We start from the raw sequence: 14,566 nt of genomic DNA, 5'->3' as shown, positions 1-14,566 counted from the left end.
GAGGGGGTGACTGGCTTCACATATGTCGGAGGAGACATGTGCTTGCCTTCACCTGTCTAGAGTTGGGGGCCTTGCTAGTGACAGGGAGAGTTCTTGTGAGTGGGGATTGGGTAATTGGGTTATATATATATCCTCCTAGCATTGCACATAATAGTTGACAGAGAGGATGCCATTTACATGAGATATTAGGTATTTACATGAGCAGTAATATTTTTGAACACCTGAGTGGTTGCTATAGCAACTCTCAGCAAAGCAATATATGTACTTTCCTCACAAGTCAACACATTTAAGTAAGCTAATAGTGCAATAATAGTGTATTGACATACAAAGATAATTATGTGCTCTGCTAGTTGGCTTGGTGGAGCTACAGCCCGGCGCCACCGATGCTAGTTAGAGACTTTCTTTGACTTTAAGGACCTTAAGTAGGTGTTTGAACCTAGTGCATTACAGATCTTGTAATTCTGAGCGCTATTAATAGAGGAGTCTGATAGTTGTACCTTGTCCTTGCGCTCAGCTTCTAGTTGTTCCTGATGGCTGTGTTGAGCAGTTGTCAGCAATCGCTGGGCATTTCTCTCAGCCTGGGTTAGCTTCAGCTCCAGAGCCTGTCTCTCCTGATGAGCCTGGGACACCTGCTGCTCCAGCTCACTCTGCATACGAGACACCTCACCTGTAAACACACACGCACACACACACACACACACACATTAGCAAATTATACAAACTGTCTCAGCGGAAATGTACTGAAACACATGGTGCTCAGTTCCAGATGCTGGGAACATATGATTTCATAATGCTCGCTTGAATTATCATTACACAACACATAGTGACAGTACTGACACATAAATAGTATATAATGTGGACACTCTCTGCACTGAGCTCCGGAGGAGAGAGCCGCTGACCCTTCAGTCCAGCTGTTCCCAAGCTCTGGGCTAAATTATTGGCCCCGTGTGGGCTGTTGGAGGGGCCCGCGACCGGACAGCCCAGCCCAGCAGCACTGCGAGGGGAGGAGGCCCCCTGGGGACATACTCACGTGTCAGAACCTCATTAGCCTGCTGAAGGCTGCCTCTCTCTCCCTCCAAACGAGAGAGATCAGCCTCCAGAGCAGAGATCTGCTCTTGCCCATCAAACACAGCTGAGTCCAGGGATTCCCATTCCGCACTGACCAAGACAGAGAGAGAGAGTGAGAGAGATAGCAGAGACAGAAAATAGAGAGGGGAAACTGTTAGAGAGTGCTGCAAAGTGCTTCACCCTAAGAGAAATCTAAATTACAACTTGAAGTGATAGTTTGGACATTAATCAAATTTACAAAATATTTTTTAGATCTCAAAAGTCTTCTCAACTCAAGATTCCTGCTGGAGGCATTGAAGCATGCTCTTTTCAATATGCTTATTGGTGTGGTATATGGTTCCACTACTAGTTGAAATAGGCAATATGGTGAAAAAATATTATATGACTGTACTTTGCAACATATCTGAGATACACAACACTTACCACTTTCTAGGCAAAACCTGCTCAGATGCTGTTTAAGTCTTTTTACCGCCCTGTTATTTTGCCTTAGAATGACTAAAGAATGATCAAACAAAAGAGCTTCTTCTGCAGACCCACGCACAAGAAATACACAGTCATGAAGCCAGGGCCAATTAAACACTTTCTAATTAAGCTAAAGTTGTTTAGTGTATTTTTTTTAAATACAGACAATATCCACAACATGCTCATTTACTCATTCATTCATATTCATATCCGCTTCTACCTGGTCTGGGTCAGGGTAGATCAAGAACCTACCCAAAAACCTGGGGACTAGGCAGAAATAGCCCTTGGACAGGGCGTAGGGAACTACAATATACTCAGAAATGCATATTTTTAATTCCAACAACAACATTAGCCTCATAGCATCAGAAGAAGCAAATGTTGCATACCAACGTATGACTTGGCTCATTGGCTACATTTGGAATAAAGGGAAAATTGTGCAAATTTTATTTTTGGCCGAACCATGGGCTAAAAATCTTTTTTGCTCACAGATGAGAAGGAGAAAAATAAATCTGAAAATAATCCTTCCTTTTATGACCACCGTGAGCACTTAAAATCTGTCACTGCCTGGCAGTCGCTGGGCTTCACATCACTCAGAAAGGAGTGAGGGATAGTGTGGTCGTAGTCCAACCAGCAAAAAGCATGTCTGACCCCACCTCAGAGTTTGACTGATGAGGCTCGGGGCCATTAGGAAGAGTTTAATGATTGAAAAGGACCTATTGATTACAGCGCGAAAAAGCCAGTCTACAAAACACAGTTGCTTCACATTGCCTGCCAGCCTCCAGTATCCAACATAAACACAAACACTCAATCCACATTCACTTACTAAAACCCACACAGACTGATACACAAACACACAAGCTCACCGAAGGGCAGCCAGCTCCTGGGCCAGCGCCTTGGCTTTTCGCTGTTCTGTGGTGAGCTGGACAGTGAGGCTGGCCTTGTCCTTGGCCAGCTCCTCTCTCTCTCTGCCTGTCCGCTGTAGCGAGGAAGTCTGGAGCTCGGCTTCTCTCTGACAAACACTCAACTGCTCCAAAGCTGCCTGCTTCTGATCACTCACCTACACAGACACACACATGGACACACACGCGCATACACAGGAACATGCTGACATGAAAACACTTTGGGTCATTTTCGGGGATTGTTCAAATCCAAAAATTCAGGGCAGAATAAATGTAAGTGAACCTTCACAACATGCAGACAACTACTCGCTGAGATCTGACCATAAATCAAATCACCACTCGGAGCCTTGGAATGCGTTCACGTGTCCATCAATGTCAATCACTGGACTAGAACTGTGAATGACCACGTAGGAACCAGGCCAAACTGTTTACTGCATGCAGCCAAACAGAAGGTTGTCCAAATATTTTTCTGAAACATGAGATTTTTCCCTACTGAGCGTGTAGTAACCCATTTGCTACCAAGCAGGAGGAAAGTTTACACGGATTGCCAAGATTGCCAAGCTATCCGCCTCAAATTTACAGTATTTAAGCGAGACGGCCGTAGGAATTTTAAGCTTGAGCTACAAAAAAAAAAAAAAAGATAAATGACTAATGCGAAATTGCTCTTACATGTCAATATAAAATATGTAGAACTAGAAGAATTAAGGGTGTAATGGTTCTAAAATGCAAGAACTTTAAAAACTAATAGCCCCCTGTCTCTTCTGAAGGTCTCTCATTTATTATTGTACGTGGAAACCACTTCCAATGTTCGAAGCTAGTTATTTACACTCACCGAGCAATTTATGTAGAAGACTACATATTGGGTACGGGCCTTATTTTGCTCTCAAAGCCCCTATTCTTTGTGTCATGGTTTCAGGATTCAGATTCAATGACTGGGAAGGCCACTAAAGAAGACTGAACTCGCTGTCATGTTGATGAATCAATTTTTGCTGTGTGACATGGTGCATTATCAAGCTGAAGTAGCCGTTAGAAGATGGGTAAATTGGTCAGTGACAGTACTCAGATAGTCACTGTCAAATAGCATTGAAGTGAAGACTGATTGGTATAACGAACCCAAAGCGTGCCAAGAAATGCTTCCCTACATCTTTATACCCCCTCCACTAGCCTGGACTGTTGACGCAAGGCAGGTTGGGTCCATGGATTCAAGTCGTTGGTGCAAAATTCTCACCCTACCATCAGCAGAAATTTGGATTTATCAGACTAGGCTTCATTTCTCCAGTGTTTAGCTGCCCGGTGTCGGTAAGCCTTTGCCCTACACAGGCTCGTCTTTCTGTTCTTGGCTGACAGAGGTGGAATCCAACAAGATGATCTGCCTATCCGCCTCAAGGTTCGACTTGGGCAATCTGAGATGCTCACCACAATTGTACAGAGTGGTTACCTGAAGCTGTTGGCTTGTAGCTGCATGGTGTTATGCGTTGCACTGTTGCCACACCATTGCCTGATGCTTTTCAATTGGAGTTAATTGCATGAGGGTGGGTTGTATATGGGGGGTTTATTTTGTTAGAGGGCAGAGAGGCAGGTGTTAAAAAATATTTGTACTTTAGACCTTTATCTGAGCCAAATCAATCTTTGTATAATTATAGCCCTATAAAAGCGTTTTAATATTCTGACATACAAAACATTTCTAAAAGGAATTAAATCTCAATATCCTGATATAAAGTGCCTATGGATGCAAGGCACACATCCTGACACTTTTCTGTATTGAAATATGTATCACCATATTGTAGCAAATTAAATTTTTAACTTTGTGTATCATTACATCCCTAATAGGAATCAAAATGAGGTCACTGTAAATAAAGCTGGTTTTAGGTCAGGGTGTCAGTTCAGGAAAATGCCTTAAAGTAAAAATGAAGAATGTCCCTTATTCCTTACTGTCTCGCACACGACTTACTGTCTGTAATTCAGACGAAAGTTCAAGATGCTAATTTACTGCTCTCCTCACTGTCTCCTCTCACTGCAATATTACCTGTCTGTAATAACTATCTGCGCTGTCTTCCTCTCTTACTTTCACACTTAAGAGCCTCTCCACTCCCTCCTTTCAATTCCTAAAAGGCTAATAAAACACACGCCTGGGCCAAGACTCATACTCATAGCCCTTGGAGCAAGGTGTTGAGTAGCGTGGCAGATGCGTCCAATATCTCCCCTTGGCTTTTTAATGTGACTACGAGACGCAGCGGAGAGCAGCTGAGGGCTGTGAATCACCCCGGCTCAAGGGCCATGCACCCAGGTGTTCGGGGCGATGGAGAGGGGCTGACCTGGGCCAGCTGCTCCAGAGCTGAGCTCTTCTCCCTCTGCAGCAAGGTCAGCTCTGCGTCCAGGCTCGCGCGGGCCTCCTGGAGGAGAACGTGAGAGGCCTCCAGGGCTCGCTTTTCAGCACTAACGTCCATCAGCTCCTGTTGTACAAGGGCAAGTTCCTCTCTGGCAGCAGTTCGCTCAAGCTCAGCTTCCCTTTTCCGCTCGCTAAGCTCCACCTTCTCAGCCTCCACCTTAGGATGAACACCAGAAGTCAGTTATTAGTATGGAACTAAAACTCTTCCTGAACTCCTGATGTTCTATTTAAGGATTATGGTTAGTATGTGTTTAGTATGATGTAGTTGACTGAAAAGCTACATTACATTACAGTGATAAATAATACAGAAACTTTATTGGAAGGCTTACAATAATATATCCTAGTAGGTAGAAATAAGCATTTATCATTGTTCTTAAAGTCGAGGTTCACCTTCATATTTCATATTTATAAATACATATTTATGTATTATATTTATAATATATTATAAATACTTTGTAGGCACCTCTGTCTGTAGGCCCACACTTCAGTCCTGAGGTCTTATAACTACATTGTCGTCATATTTAGCGTCAGTTTTATAGGACCTAAAATAGAACCCTGAGGGACTACATAAGCAAATGAATACCAAATAATTCACAGTAGTTTCCACATTAAGTTTCAAAACTGAATTTTAAACTTAGGGTTCAAAGCATTAATTAGTCTTGGCTGTTTTAGTTTTCTGTTGTAGTTAAGCTCAGTTAGGACACTACCATTCAATCAACTTTCCCCCTGGTAGCAAACACTGATAAGCTAATTTATTTTAAATTTCTACAGGATGCAAGTTTGTGTGCTATACAGGTTTATGATGAGATTTAAGCCATTTAACCAAAAACTCTGATTGTGACATTGTGCCAACTCAGGAAGCTAGAGCAACCGAACAAATGTTGATGGTCCTTTACTGAGGTAAACAGACTCAGCAGAGCCAGAAAAATCTTTTCAAAATGCTAATCAAGAACAACCTTATTTCCAAGGACTTTGAATCTGTCCTCCAACACATTAAAAATTATCCGTTTTCAGACGAGCCCCCGGTAATCCGCTGTCACAAAGTTGTCACAAGAGACTCAAGAGACTGCTGCAGCGCTTGTAGCCATAACTTGCACAATTCTTTAAGTGGAAATGAGTGGAAATGCACATGTTTCTAGCCAAGTACTGCTGTAACCAAAACAAAGAACAAAGCTGGGTGCCTGTTCACTGATTCAATTAGCCTCTATTTTAAACCAATGAAAAAACTAGAGTGATTTGTCCCGCCCCCAGCCCCAAAAACTACAAACCACAGTAAAAAGAATAAACTGAATCATGATGGGAATACATACATTTCCATCTAATTTTTAATGAATTATGTTTGTTAAAAAATGTTGAGAACAAAAATTAAAGTGTTTAATTCACATAAATAATCTCTAGCACATTATAATGTATTTTGCAAAACAAACATGCATGTACTGATATAAAACAATCCTTTTGGTTCATTAGAAAACATTGGATAGTGGATAGATGTTAATCTTATGAGAGGGAGAGTGTTTTAGACCTGTAGCAGGACGCGATTCAGCTCCACCTTGTCCTTTGCCAGTCCTTCACTCAGGGCGGCCATTTTTGCTAAAGAGTCTCTGAGTCCTGCCTCCTCGCTCTGCAGCTTAGTGAGCGCCAACTCCTGCTCTGCATTCTGGGTCTCTGCCTGTAGAAGAAGCAATACTGTTCATAATTAGTACATTTTGGATGAAATGTGGATAGCAATGTATGTTGGTGTCCTTTAATGTATCCCTTGGAATTAAAATGACACTACAGTGTCATTACATGATAAATAAATTGGTCAGTATAGAGTATGCTCAGAGTATGCTCATACTTCACTAGACCATGACATTCAAGCAATGTCCAAAAGTGTGCCAAGAAAACACCATTACACCACCTCCACCAGAATGGACTGCTGGCTCCATGGATTCATGCTGTTAGTGCCAATTGCTGACCCTAACATCTGTATATCACAAAATTGTGATTCCCCAAAGCTGTTCCAATTTGAGCCTGTGAGCCTGTACCCACTGCACTGCCATTCTTGACTGACAGAAGAGAAACCTGGCATGGTCTGCTTTTGTCACCCGTCCACCACAAGGATTCCCATGTCCATCCTGAGATGCTTTCTGCTTTCACCACAATTGGACAGAGAGGTTATCTGAGTTACTGTAGCTTCTGTCAGCTCCAACCAGTCTGGAACCAGTTCACTGTTGACCTCTCGCATCAACAAGGTGTAATAATAGATAGATTGGCCTAAATTGTACATTGATCCATAAAGGAGATTAACTGGTCTTGCTAAATGAGTAAATGTCTATGTATTAATGTTATCCCAGCATTTGGATATCAAATGTTTTAAGAAGATGATCAGCACACATCCGACTAAGTGTGTCCAAACTTTTGGTACTGTATCCTTCTGAAGATAATTCACAGTTTTGCGTATACTTTTTCTTTGCTGTATAATCACCTGTCATGTTTAGTTTCATCTTTCTAGTAAACTGCCTTCACCCACTGTCATTCGGTATATTAACCAAATCATTTGCCCAATACACACCCAGTCTAATATTGCTGCACTCCTGCTCGTCTGATTAGTCAGCACACTACACCACTGGGTCTCACCAGCATTCAGTGTTTCCAGTGCCTCTAGATAATGTTTTACAAGACTCTTAACCCTACGTTACCCTGAGGCTGAGTCATGTGTGGTACTGCTGCAAATCTCTGACTATGAAAAGTCTTACAGATGCAGTGTTGCGTGGAAAACATCAAACACTGCAAATAAGTAGAGGCTGCATAGCCAATTCGAGGTCAAAGTAAACATTACTTCCAGTAATTCGGCAACGAGCTGGACTTTTGACAGGAAAAAAGAGGTATTTACTCAGTGGATAAATAATGCATAAAAATCTGCATAAACACAGTTTTATGACAGTGGGCCAGAGTGTATTTCACAGTGGGAGAATACAGGTGAGAGCACTTCTAATGTGAAACTGAGAACATGTGGCAGTGTGAATAATGGTCTAAAGTTACTGAGTAAGCATGAGTCCGGAAGCATGTGTGGAGTGTAGAGTGTGTGTTTGTGTATATACTGTATGTGTAAGTATGGGCATGTGTTTGTTTGTGTAAAGGCTGCATAATATGTGTTAACCTGCTATAGTTACAATATAGTTATTAATAATTAATATATATTCCTCAAGATAACAGCACTCTAAAGACATCACTGTCCACAGTCCACCCCACACACTATCAGTCCACCCCACATCTAGAAATGGCCAGAAAGCCATTAAATTAGTCACCAGTAAAAGCCAAGTGTAAAAAGCCATGGGTAATAGTCACGGGTAACGAGCCTGTCAGAAAGAACAATATCTAATGAACTAATACCGTGTCCTAACAACAAGTAACGACAAAACCAAACACCCCCATTACTAATAACACATGTCTGTCTCTACACGACTGCACCAGCTGCACAGCACCGATTTTATAGGACGACCCATTTCTGTGTTTGAAGCATTGCATTGATGTTGCACCTCAACAAAACACTGGGGTTAAGGCAGACATGCATCAGAATATGGGCAAACCTATCATGCCAATCATGGATGACGACTTAGATCTGACGAGAAACTGAGAGCTCTATGATCTTTGTCTAAAAATCAAATACACATCAGTACAATCAGAACTGTGATATGATCACAATAATACACTCAAAGATGTGCTATTGCAGTGCCATTATCTCACAATTATCCACAACTTCTAATGTATAATTGCATAATTAGATCACAGTTAGCTGTTATTGGCTGAGAGGCATTCTAAAAGTGCCAATATCTCCTAACTATGGCACTCGGCACAGATACAAATCTCTTTAACATCAATATAAATCAGAAAATATTTCATTTTTTACATAATATGGCATATTTCTGGGCAAAACAGGACAGGTGGGAGCAGGTGGGACATGATTCTTTCATCAGGATTTGATTGATTTGATTTGGAGGAGAACCACCATTTCTACAGAATAACCTTTTTTGTACCTGAGGAATTAAACATCAAAACCATAAAACAGCATTGTGTGGCCCAGCTGCCTGAAGGAACCCTTCTGTAAGGTTTTATCTGATAATGGAGGAAGGTTCTGAAGTCAGGGAGTTCCCAAACTCCAGATTAAGCCTAAAAGCATCATAAATAATCAATTTGTTTGAGTCTGCCACACACGGCTAGCCCAAATCACTAAACATGCCACAAATCTGGAGTTGTTTGGCAAGCTTTGCCATTTAAGGAGGGGGGTACCTTTTACCAGAGTGTGACCTTCTGTAAACTCCAAGCCATTTTATGCAGATGCACACAAATTATCTGTAGACTTCAATGGAATAACCACATTCCTAAGAGTCATTTTGGAGTGAACATTTCATGGGACATTCACACCATTTTGTGATTCTGTCAACGCTATACTTTTATAATGTGTAATTCCTTCTTAAAAGTGAAAAAAGACAAATGTCTCATGTCTGGTGAGACTGGAATTAGATGTGACACTAAATTTCACACTGCCAATGCCCTTAAGGCAACATTATGTAGCAATTCTATGTCAAAATAATAGCTTCAAAATAATGTTGATGCTCTATTGACTGTAATTGGGAGAATATCATTTCTGTCACTATCACTCTGGTCCCAGAACAGCAGTTACCACACTATGTAACTATGTTAAAGTTGTAAAAGACAAGACTATGACAAGGTTTTACCAGAAAACCAACATCTGAAAGTGAACAAATCATGTTATTTTATATTTGACACAAATATGATTAGGGTTAGCAGCGTTACACAGTTCTCTACAGTATTGTCCGGCCCACTTCATCAGAGTTACATAGTGCAGTTAGCAGTGTGCCAGCCCAGATCAGTCACAATAAAGATGCTATTCTCCCTATTACAAGTCGGTGGACCATTAAATCCATGGTTTCTCATCAGAAGACGTTTTCAGGCTGAACCCAAGGTTGTCACCATCACAATTTTACTCATTGCTCTGTTATAGAACTGTGCATGTTTTACCCATTTGTCTGCACCTTTTATCACTAAAAGCTCAACGGCTAGAAAAAGAATGTAGCACTGGAATCATAATGTGACTTACTGTCCATATTGTGCAGCCCTAACGTGTAGGTATGACATGGAATGGAGTGTGTGTGTGTGTGTGTATTAATATATGGTTTGTTTGTGTGTATTTGTGTACCTTACGTATACGTGTGTACCTTAGAGAGTGCCTTTTCAAGACTGCCTTTCTCATCCTCCAGAACCTCTTTCTGTAGAGTGAGCTGACTGAGGGCCTCTTTTACTGTAACCAGCTCTTTACGCACATCTGAGTGTTTGGCCTCCAGTTGTTCAATAGTCCTCTGTCTACAGAGAACACAAACACACACACACACACACACACACACACACATCCATCAGCACATGACTGCATGTTCCGTAATACAATACAGCCCAAGATGCTGAAGAGCAGCCAGAGCCAACCCGCATGTAAAATTCAGGCAAACAAACACAAACACGGACAAACACCGACACACACGCTCACATCTACTTCCGCACCCAAAGATACACAAGAGAAAAGGGTTCTCGTAAACACAGCATGAATGCCTATTGCATTCCCTAAGCATAAAGGGAACAATGTAGGGGTCAAAGTTCACATCCCCTTTATAAACATTTTGACAGTTTCCTACAGAGTGTTTACCCCACAGATCCCCCAAAACTGTGTCACTGAAACAGGAAACTTCAAAAGTCACAAAAACACTTTGTTAAGGTCATTACCCCAGAACTAGTAAAATAAAGTTATCTTCATCGACTACGGCATCTGTAAACAACGCCATCTTGGCTCAGCATGAGGCTTCTTGGAGGACAACATGTGTTAGTGATATTGACTGTAAACAACCCCAAAAAAAGATGGAAAAACAAACAGGAGCCAGAGGAGAGGTTGACGTGGGGGTTAGTCAAGGTTGCGCAACAACTTACCCCCTCTCGGCCTCGGAGCGTTCCCGAGCCAGCTGCCTCTCTAGGTCCTCCCTTTGCTGTCGAAGGAGGTCTCTTTGCCTCTGAATGTCTACAGAGGAGGTTCGCAAACGCTCCAACTCTGCATGTTCGTGATTTAGCTGGTGTTGCGCGACGAAAAGGTGCTTCTCCAATTCGCCCTTCTCACTGGAGAAGCAAAGAGATGGGAAGGGTTGGAAACTGGACAGCCCTGAATCCATGAACCCATTCATTTTGCCAATGTTACCCTAGATAAGGTAATAATATGTGAGCACAGCAAACTTAAAGTGCAGTTGGTTCATTGATCAAAATTGAAAGGTTAAAAAGGGCTGTCTGGACAAACCTATGATATATTGTATGGTTGGTGGAAACAGAACTAGGAGAGTCCTATAAGTAAGTAGTGTTAGCTGCTTAGCTAGTATGCTTAGACAAGCACCAACTACCACAATAACAACATTCAGGTGTACCACATGCAAGTGATGCAGACTTTACCCTATAGCTTGTAGTTTATATGGTAATAAAACGGTAATAATATGGTAATAATCATATAATTAGCAACTTTGCTTGCTGCTAATATTACTCATTAATGTATAATAACAACTGTTATATGTGCTCTGAGATTTTTCTTTATTTCAAAACTGTCTTGGCATACACGGCAAAATTACAAAAAATGTGTCACCTATCTATCTATCTATCCGTCTATATATCTGTCTACCTGTTTTTCTATCTGTCTATCTCTACAGTTTCGTTTGGAAGTCAGGGTCAAAATTACACATACATGACAAAAATACATATATACACACTTAGATTATTAACTCAGTTTTGCTGAGTTTTGCTGCCTTGTGATCATAACTGACAACAGCTGGTAGCTTCTCAGTGCCCACATAAAAAGAGTTTGTTTGACAGCAGCCACTGAATTGACCAACACACAATACAATGGGAAATATCCAAACTGCTCAGAGCAGAGCTAAGAAAGGTTGGATGTTGATTTACACAAGTCAGGAATGTTTCTTGGAGCCATTTATGAACAAACTGCAGATTCCAAGACCATCAGTTCAAACAATTGGGAGGTTTAGTTACTTTGCCAAGGTCTGGAAGAAGACTCTTACTGTCACCTTCAGCTGAGAGGAAACTGGTCCCAGTGGTCAGGAACAACCAAGACTAAGAACCACTAAGGCACAGGCCTGCCATGAACTAGGAGCTGCTGGAACACCAGTGTCACTGTCTACAGTCAAGCCAGTTTTACTTCACCATGGACTGAGAGGCTGCCTTCCAAGAAAGAAGCCCCAGCTCCTAAATTGACACATTTAATGGAGCTGACCACAGGGATAAAGAAAAAGCCTCTGGATGAAAGTTTTATAGTCACATGAGACAAAGAATGAGCTATCTGGCCACACTGACCAGAGGTCCTGTATGTTTGGACAAGTAAAGATTAAACATTAAACCCCAAGAACACTCTATCAACTGTTAAGCATAGTGGTGGGAGCAACATGCTCTGGAGCTGTTTTGCTGCTGGTGGAACTGGTACATCGCACAAAGTGGATGGAAAAATTAAGGAGGCCTACTTCGTAATTCTTCAGCATAACCTTGAACCATCAGCAAGATGGCTGAGACATGGACAGAATTAGGTGTTCCGACAGGACAATCTATGTATCTGTTTCCCTGTAATTTCATGCATTATCAAAGATCCTCAGGCAGAACACTGACTCAGCTCATAATCAATATTTTATACTTGTATTCTGAGGGGAGATTCCCCCCAAAGATTACGCCCCTGAAACAAATGACTGAGTGAGCTGCTATGCACAAGACATTAGTGGTTACAAGAACAGCTGAGTGTGTGAAGCTGAGGCTATTGTCAGATGATAAATCTCAAGAGAGGAACAGAGTGTGTCAACTCCCCTACAGAAACACTCCTAGTGCCAGTAAATCTGCACATCTGAGTGTTGTCCAAAAACAGTCAAAGGAAGTTAATAGTGACTCACAACATACTTTTTGTCCCTCTCATGAATTTTTATTCAATGTTTTAATGAATCTTTGGGTTTTAATGAAGGTCAGTACTGTAGGCAGATGCATTCGATTGGGACCTACTTCGTGACAAGGCCTAGGGAGGTGCGGTATCTCTGGGCATTTCTGCTGATCTCCTCCCCGGCTTTCTCTGCATGATGATTCTCCTGCTCTAGCTGCTGTATTCTCTGCTCCAGTTGCCTACGTTCAGCCTCTCCATCCTGCAGCTGATCCCGCAGAGTTGCAGCCTGCTCCAGCGCAGCGTCCAGGCGCACTTGTAACTCCTGCAGTGAAGGGGCTGCAATCAATAATCTAATCCATTTAGTAGCAAATCAGCCTAAACATTTAATAACACAAAGTAAACCAGCTACTGTATGTGTTTTCAAATAGGCCAATTAACTTCATAAACCTACACCATCCTACAACGGCTTTTTATTATAAAGATCAAAGTAAAACTCATTAGTTTGATGAGTAGCTTCCGAAAACATCAGCCAATGACCTTTTTTATGTTATATAGTACAATGCCCCTCGTATTACACTATGCCCCTTGTAAGTCATTTTCCAAGAACTGTTTGTATATGAGCCAATGACAGCTGAAACAAATTACAACGAACATCTGTGTGACCTGAGTTTGCATCTGTCGCTTGGAGAGAGCCCTCTGTACAGCTATCACAGTGTTATCACGCTGAGGAGAGGAGAGACTGGTGGAGGAGACAGAAGGAACTAGAGAGGGCAGCTCTTCTCCTGGGCTACCTGAGCTGCTACTGTTCCCATCCTCACGGACAGTCTGTAAAGTTTATAAGAGACAAAAGCAATGATGGAAACGATGAAGTGAGGAACTCATCCTGCTTACCCTGATCTTTTTTTTATCTTTACATTCAGTTATTTAGCAAAGGCAGGTTTGCATGCTTGGATTGTTGCTACGATAATGCTGCCACAGCCTAAAACTACAAAAGAAAAAAAAAAATTATTTGATCAAGTATTAAATTTGTGGTCTTTGAATGTTTCATGATATGTGCTCCATGATGCTCTAAACCAGCAGGAAATGGGGGTTATAAGGCACCTAATCCCACCACTCAACTGTTCCCCGGATGCTGAGATGGCCGTCCACCACTACAGGGGTTTCTGTTCTATGTTCACTGCAAAGGATGGGTAACATAAGGAGGTTCAATTCTGTTGTACTGCTGTTCAATAAAGTATGCTTCTAATTTTAATTTCTAACATGCAAATATATATGGATAAAAGTATTGGGACACTGTTTCCTCTGAAATCAAGGCTTTTAAATAAGATTTAATCTTGGGTATGTTAAGGTCATTTGATTGTAGTTTCAAAACTGAAAAATAGACAATGAAGAGTGCTGCACCAACAATCAAACAAAAAAGCATTTGGTTTGTTAAATGAATCACAGCTAATGCTTTAGGCCATGTTCTGCTGTTTGCTGTGAAGAAGAGTCCATGCTTAATAGTTATTTATAAACAGAAATTGGAATCGTGAGCACAGTCTGGTGTGTCCATACAGCTCTGTGATGTGCATGCATAAATGTCAGGTTCTGGCGGGCACCTGAAATAGTCTGCATATTTTGTCAACCGACATAACAACATACATGGAGTAACTTTCTCTACTGTCCAGGAAAGGCTTTTTACTAGATTTTGGAGCATTGCTGTTAGAATTTTTTAGAAGTGACAAGAGTGTTACTAAGGTCAGGATGTTGGATAATAACCACCCCACCCCACCCCATCCCAACTCCCCA

The 14,566-nt window shown here is 41.6% G+C and overlaps 1 protein-coding gene across 4 annotated transcripts in view; it reads right to left on the bottom strand.

Moving 5' to 3' along the window:
* The window catches only part of crocc2 (ciliary rootlet coiled-coil, rootletin family member 2), a 72,821-nt gene that overhangs the window by 23,293 nt on the left and 34,962 nt on the right, over positions 1–14,566 (bottom strand). For 3 of the 4 annotated variants that reach the window (XM_072684094.1, XM_072684096.1, XM_072684098.1), the window contains exons 12-20: positions 13,442–13,603; positions 12,901–13,100; positions 10,798–10,980; positions 10,041–10,185; positions 6,341–6,487; positions 4,745–4,975; positions 2,394–2,587; positions 1,031–1,158; positions 498–667 (exon numbers count right to left, since the gene is read on the bottom strand). In XM_072684094.1, coding sequence (XP_072540195.1) covers positions 498–667; positions 1,031–1,158; positions 2,394–2,587; positions 4,745–4,975; positions 6,341–6,487; positions 10,041–10,185; positions 10,798–10,980; positions 12,901–13,100; positions 13,442–13,603 — 1,560 coding nt within the window. The remainder of the gene's footprint in view (positions 1–497; positions 668–1,030; positions 1,159–2,393; positions 2,588–4,744; positions 4,976–6,340; positions 6,488–10,040; positions 10,186–10,797; positions 10,981–12,900; positions 13,101–13,441; positions 13,604–14,566) is intronic. The other variant, XM_072684095.1, reaches the window with a different exon arrangement.

This window comes from Salminus brasiliensis, chromosome 7 (genome assembly GCF_030463535.1).
Source record: "Salminus brasiliensis chromosome 7, fSalBra1.hap2, whole genome shotgun sequence".
NCBI classification, from domain to species: Eukaryota; Metazoa; Chordata; class Actinopteri; order Characiformes; family Bryconidae; genus Salminus; species Salminus brasiliensis.
The sequence above is the reverse complement of the archived record's forward strand: the minus strand, read 5'-3'. Positions and strand labels throughout refer to the sequence as shown.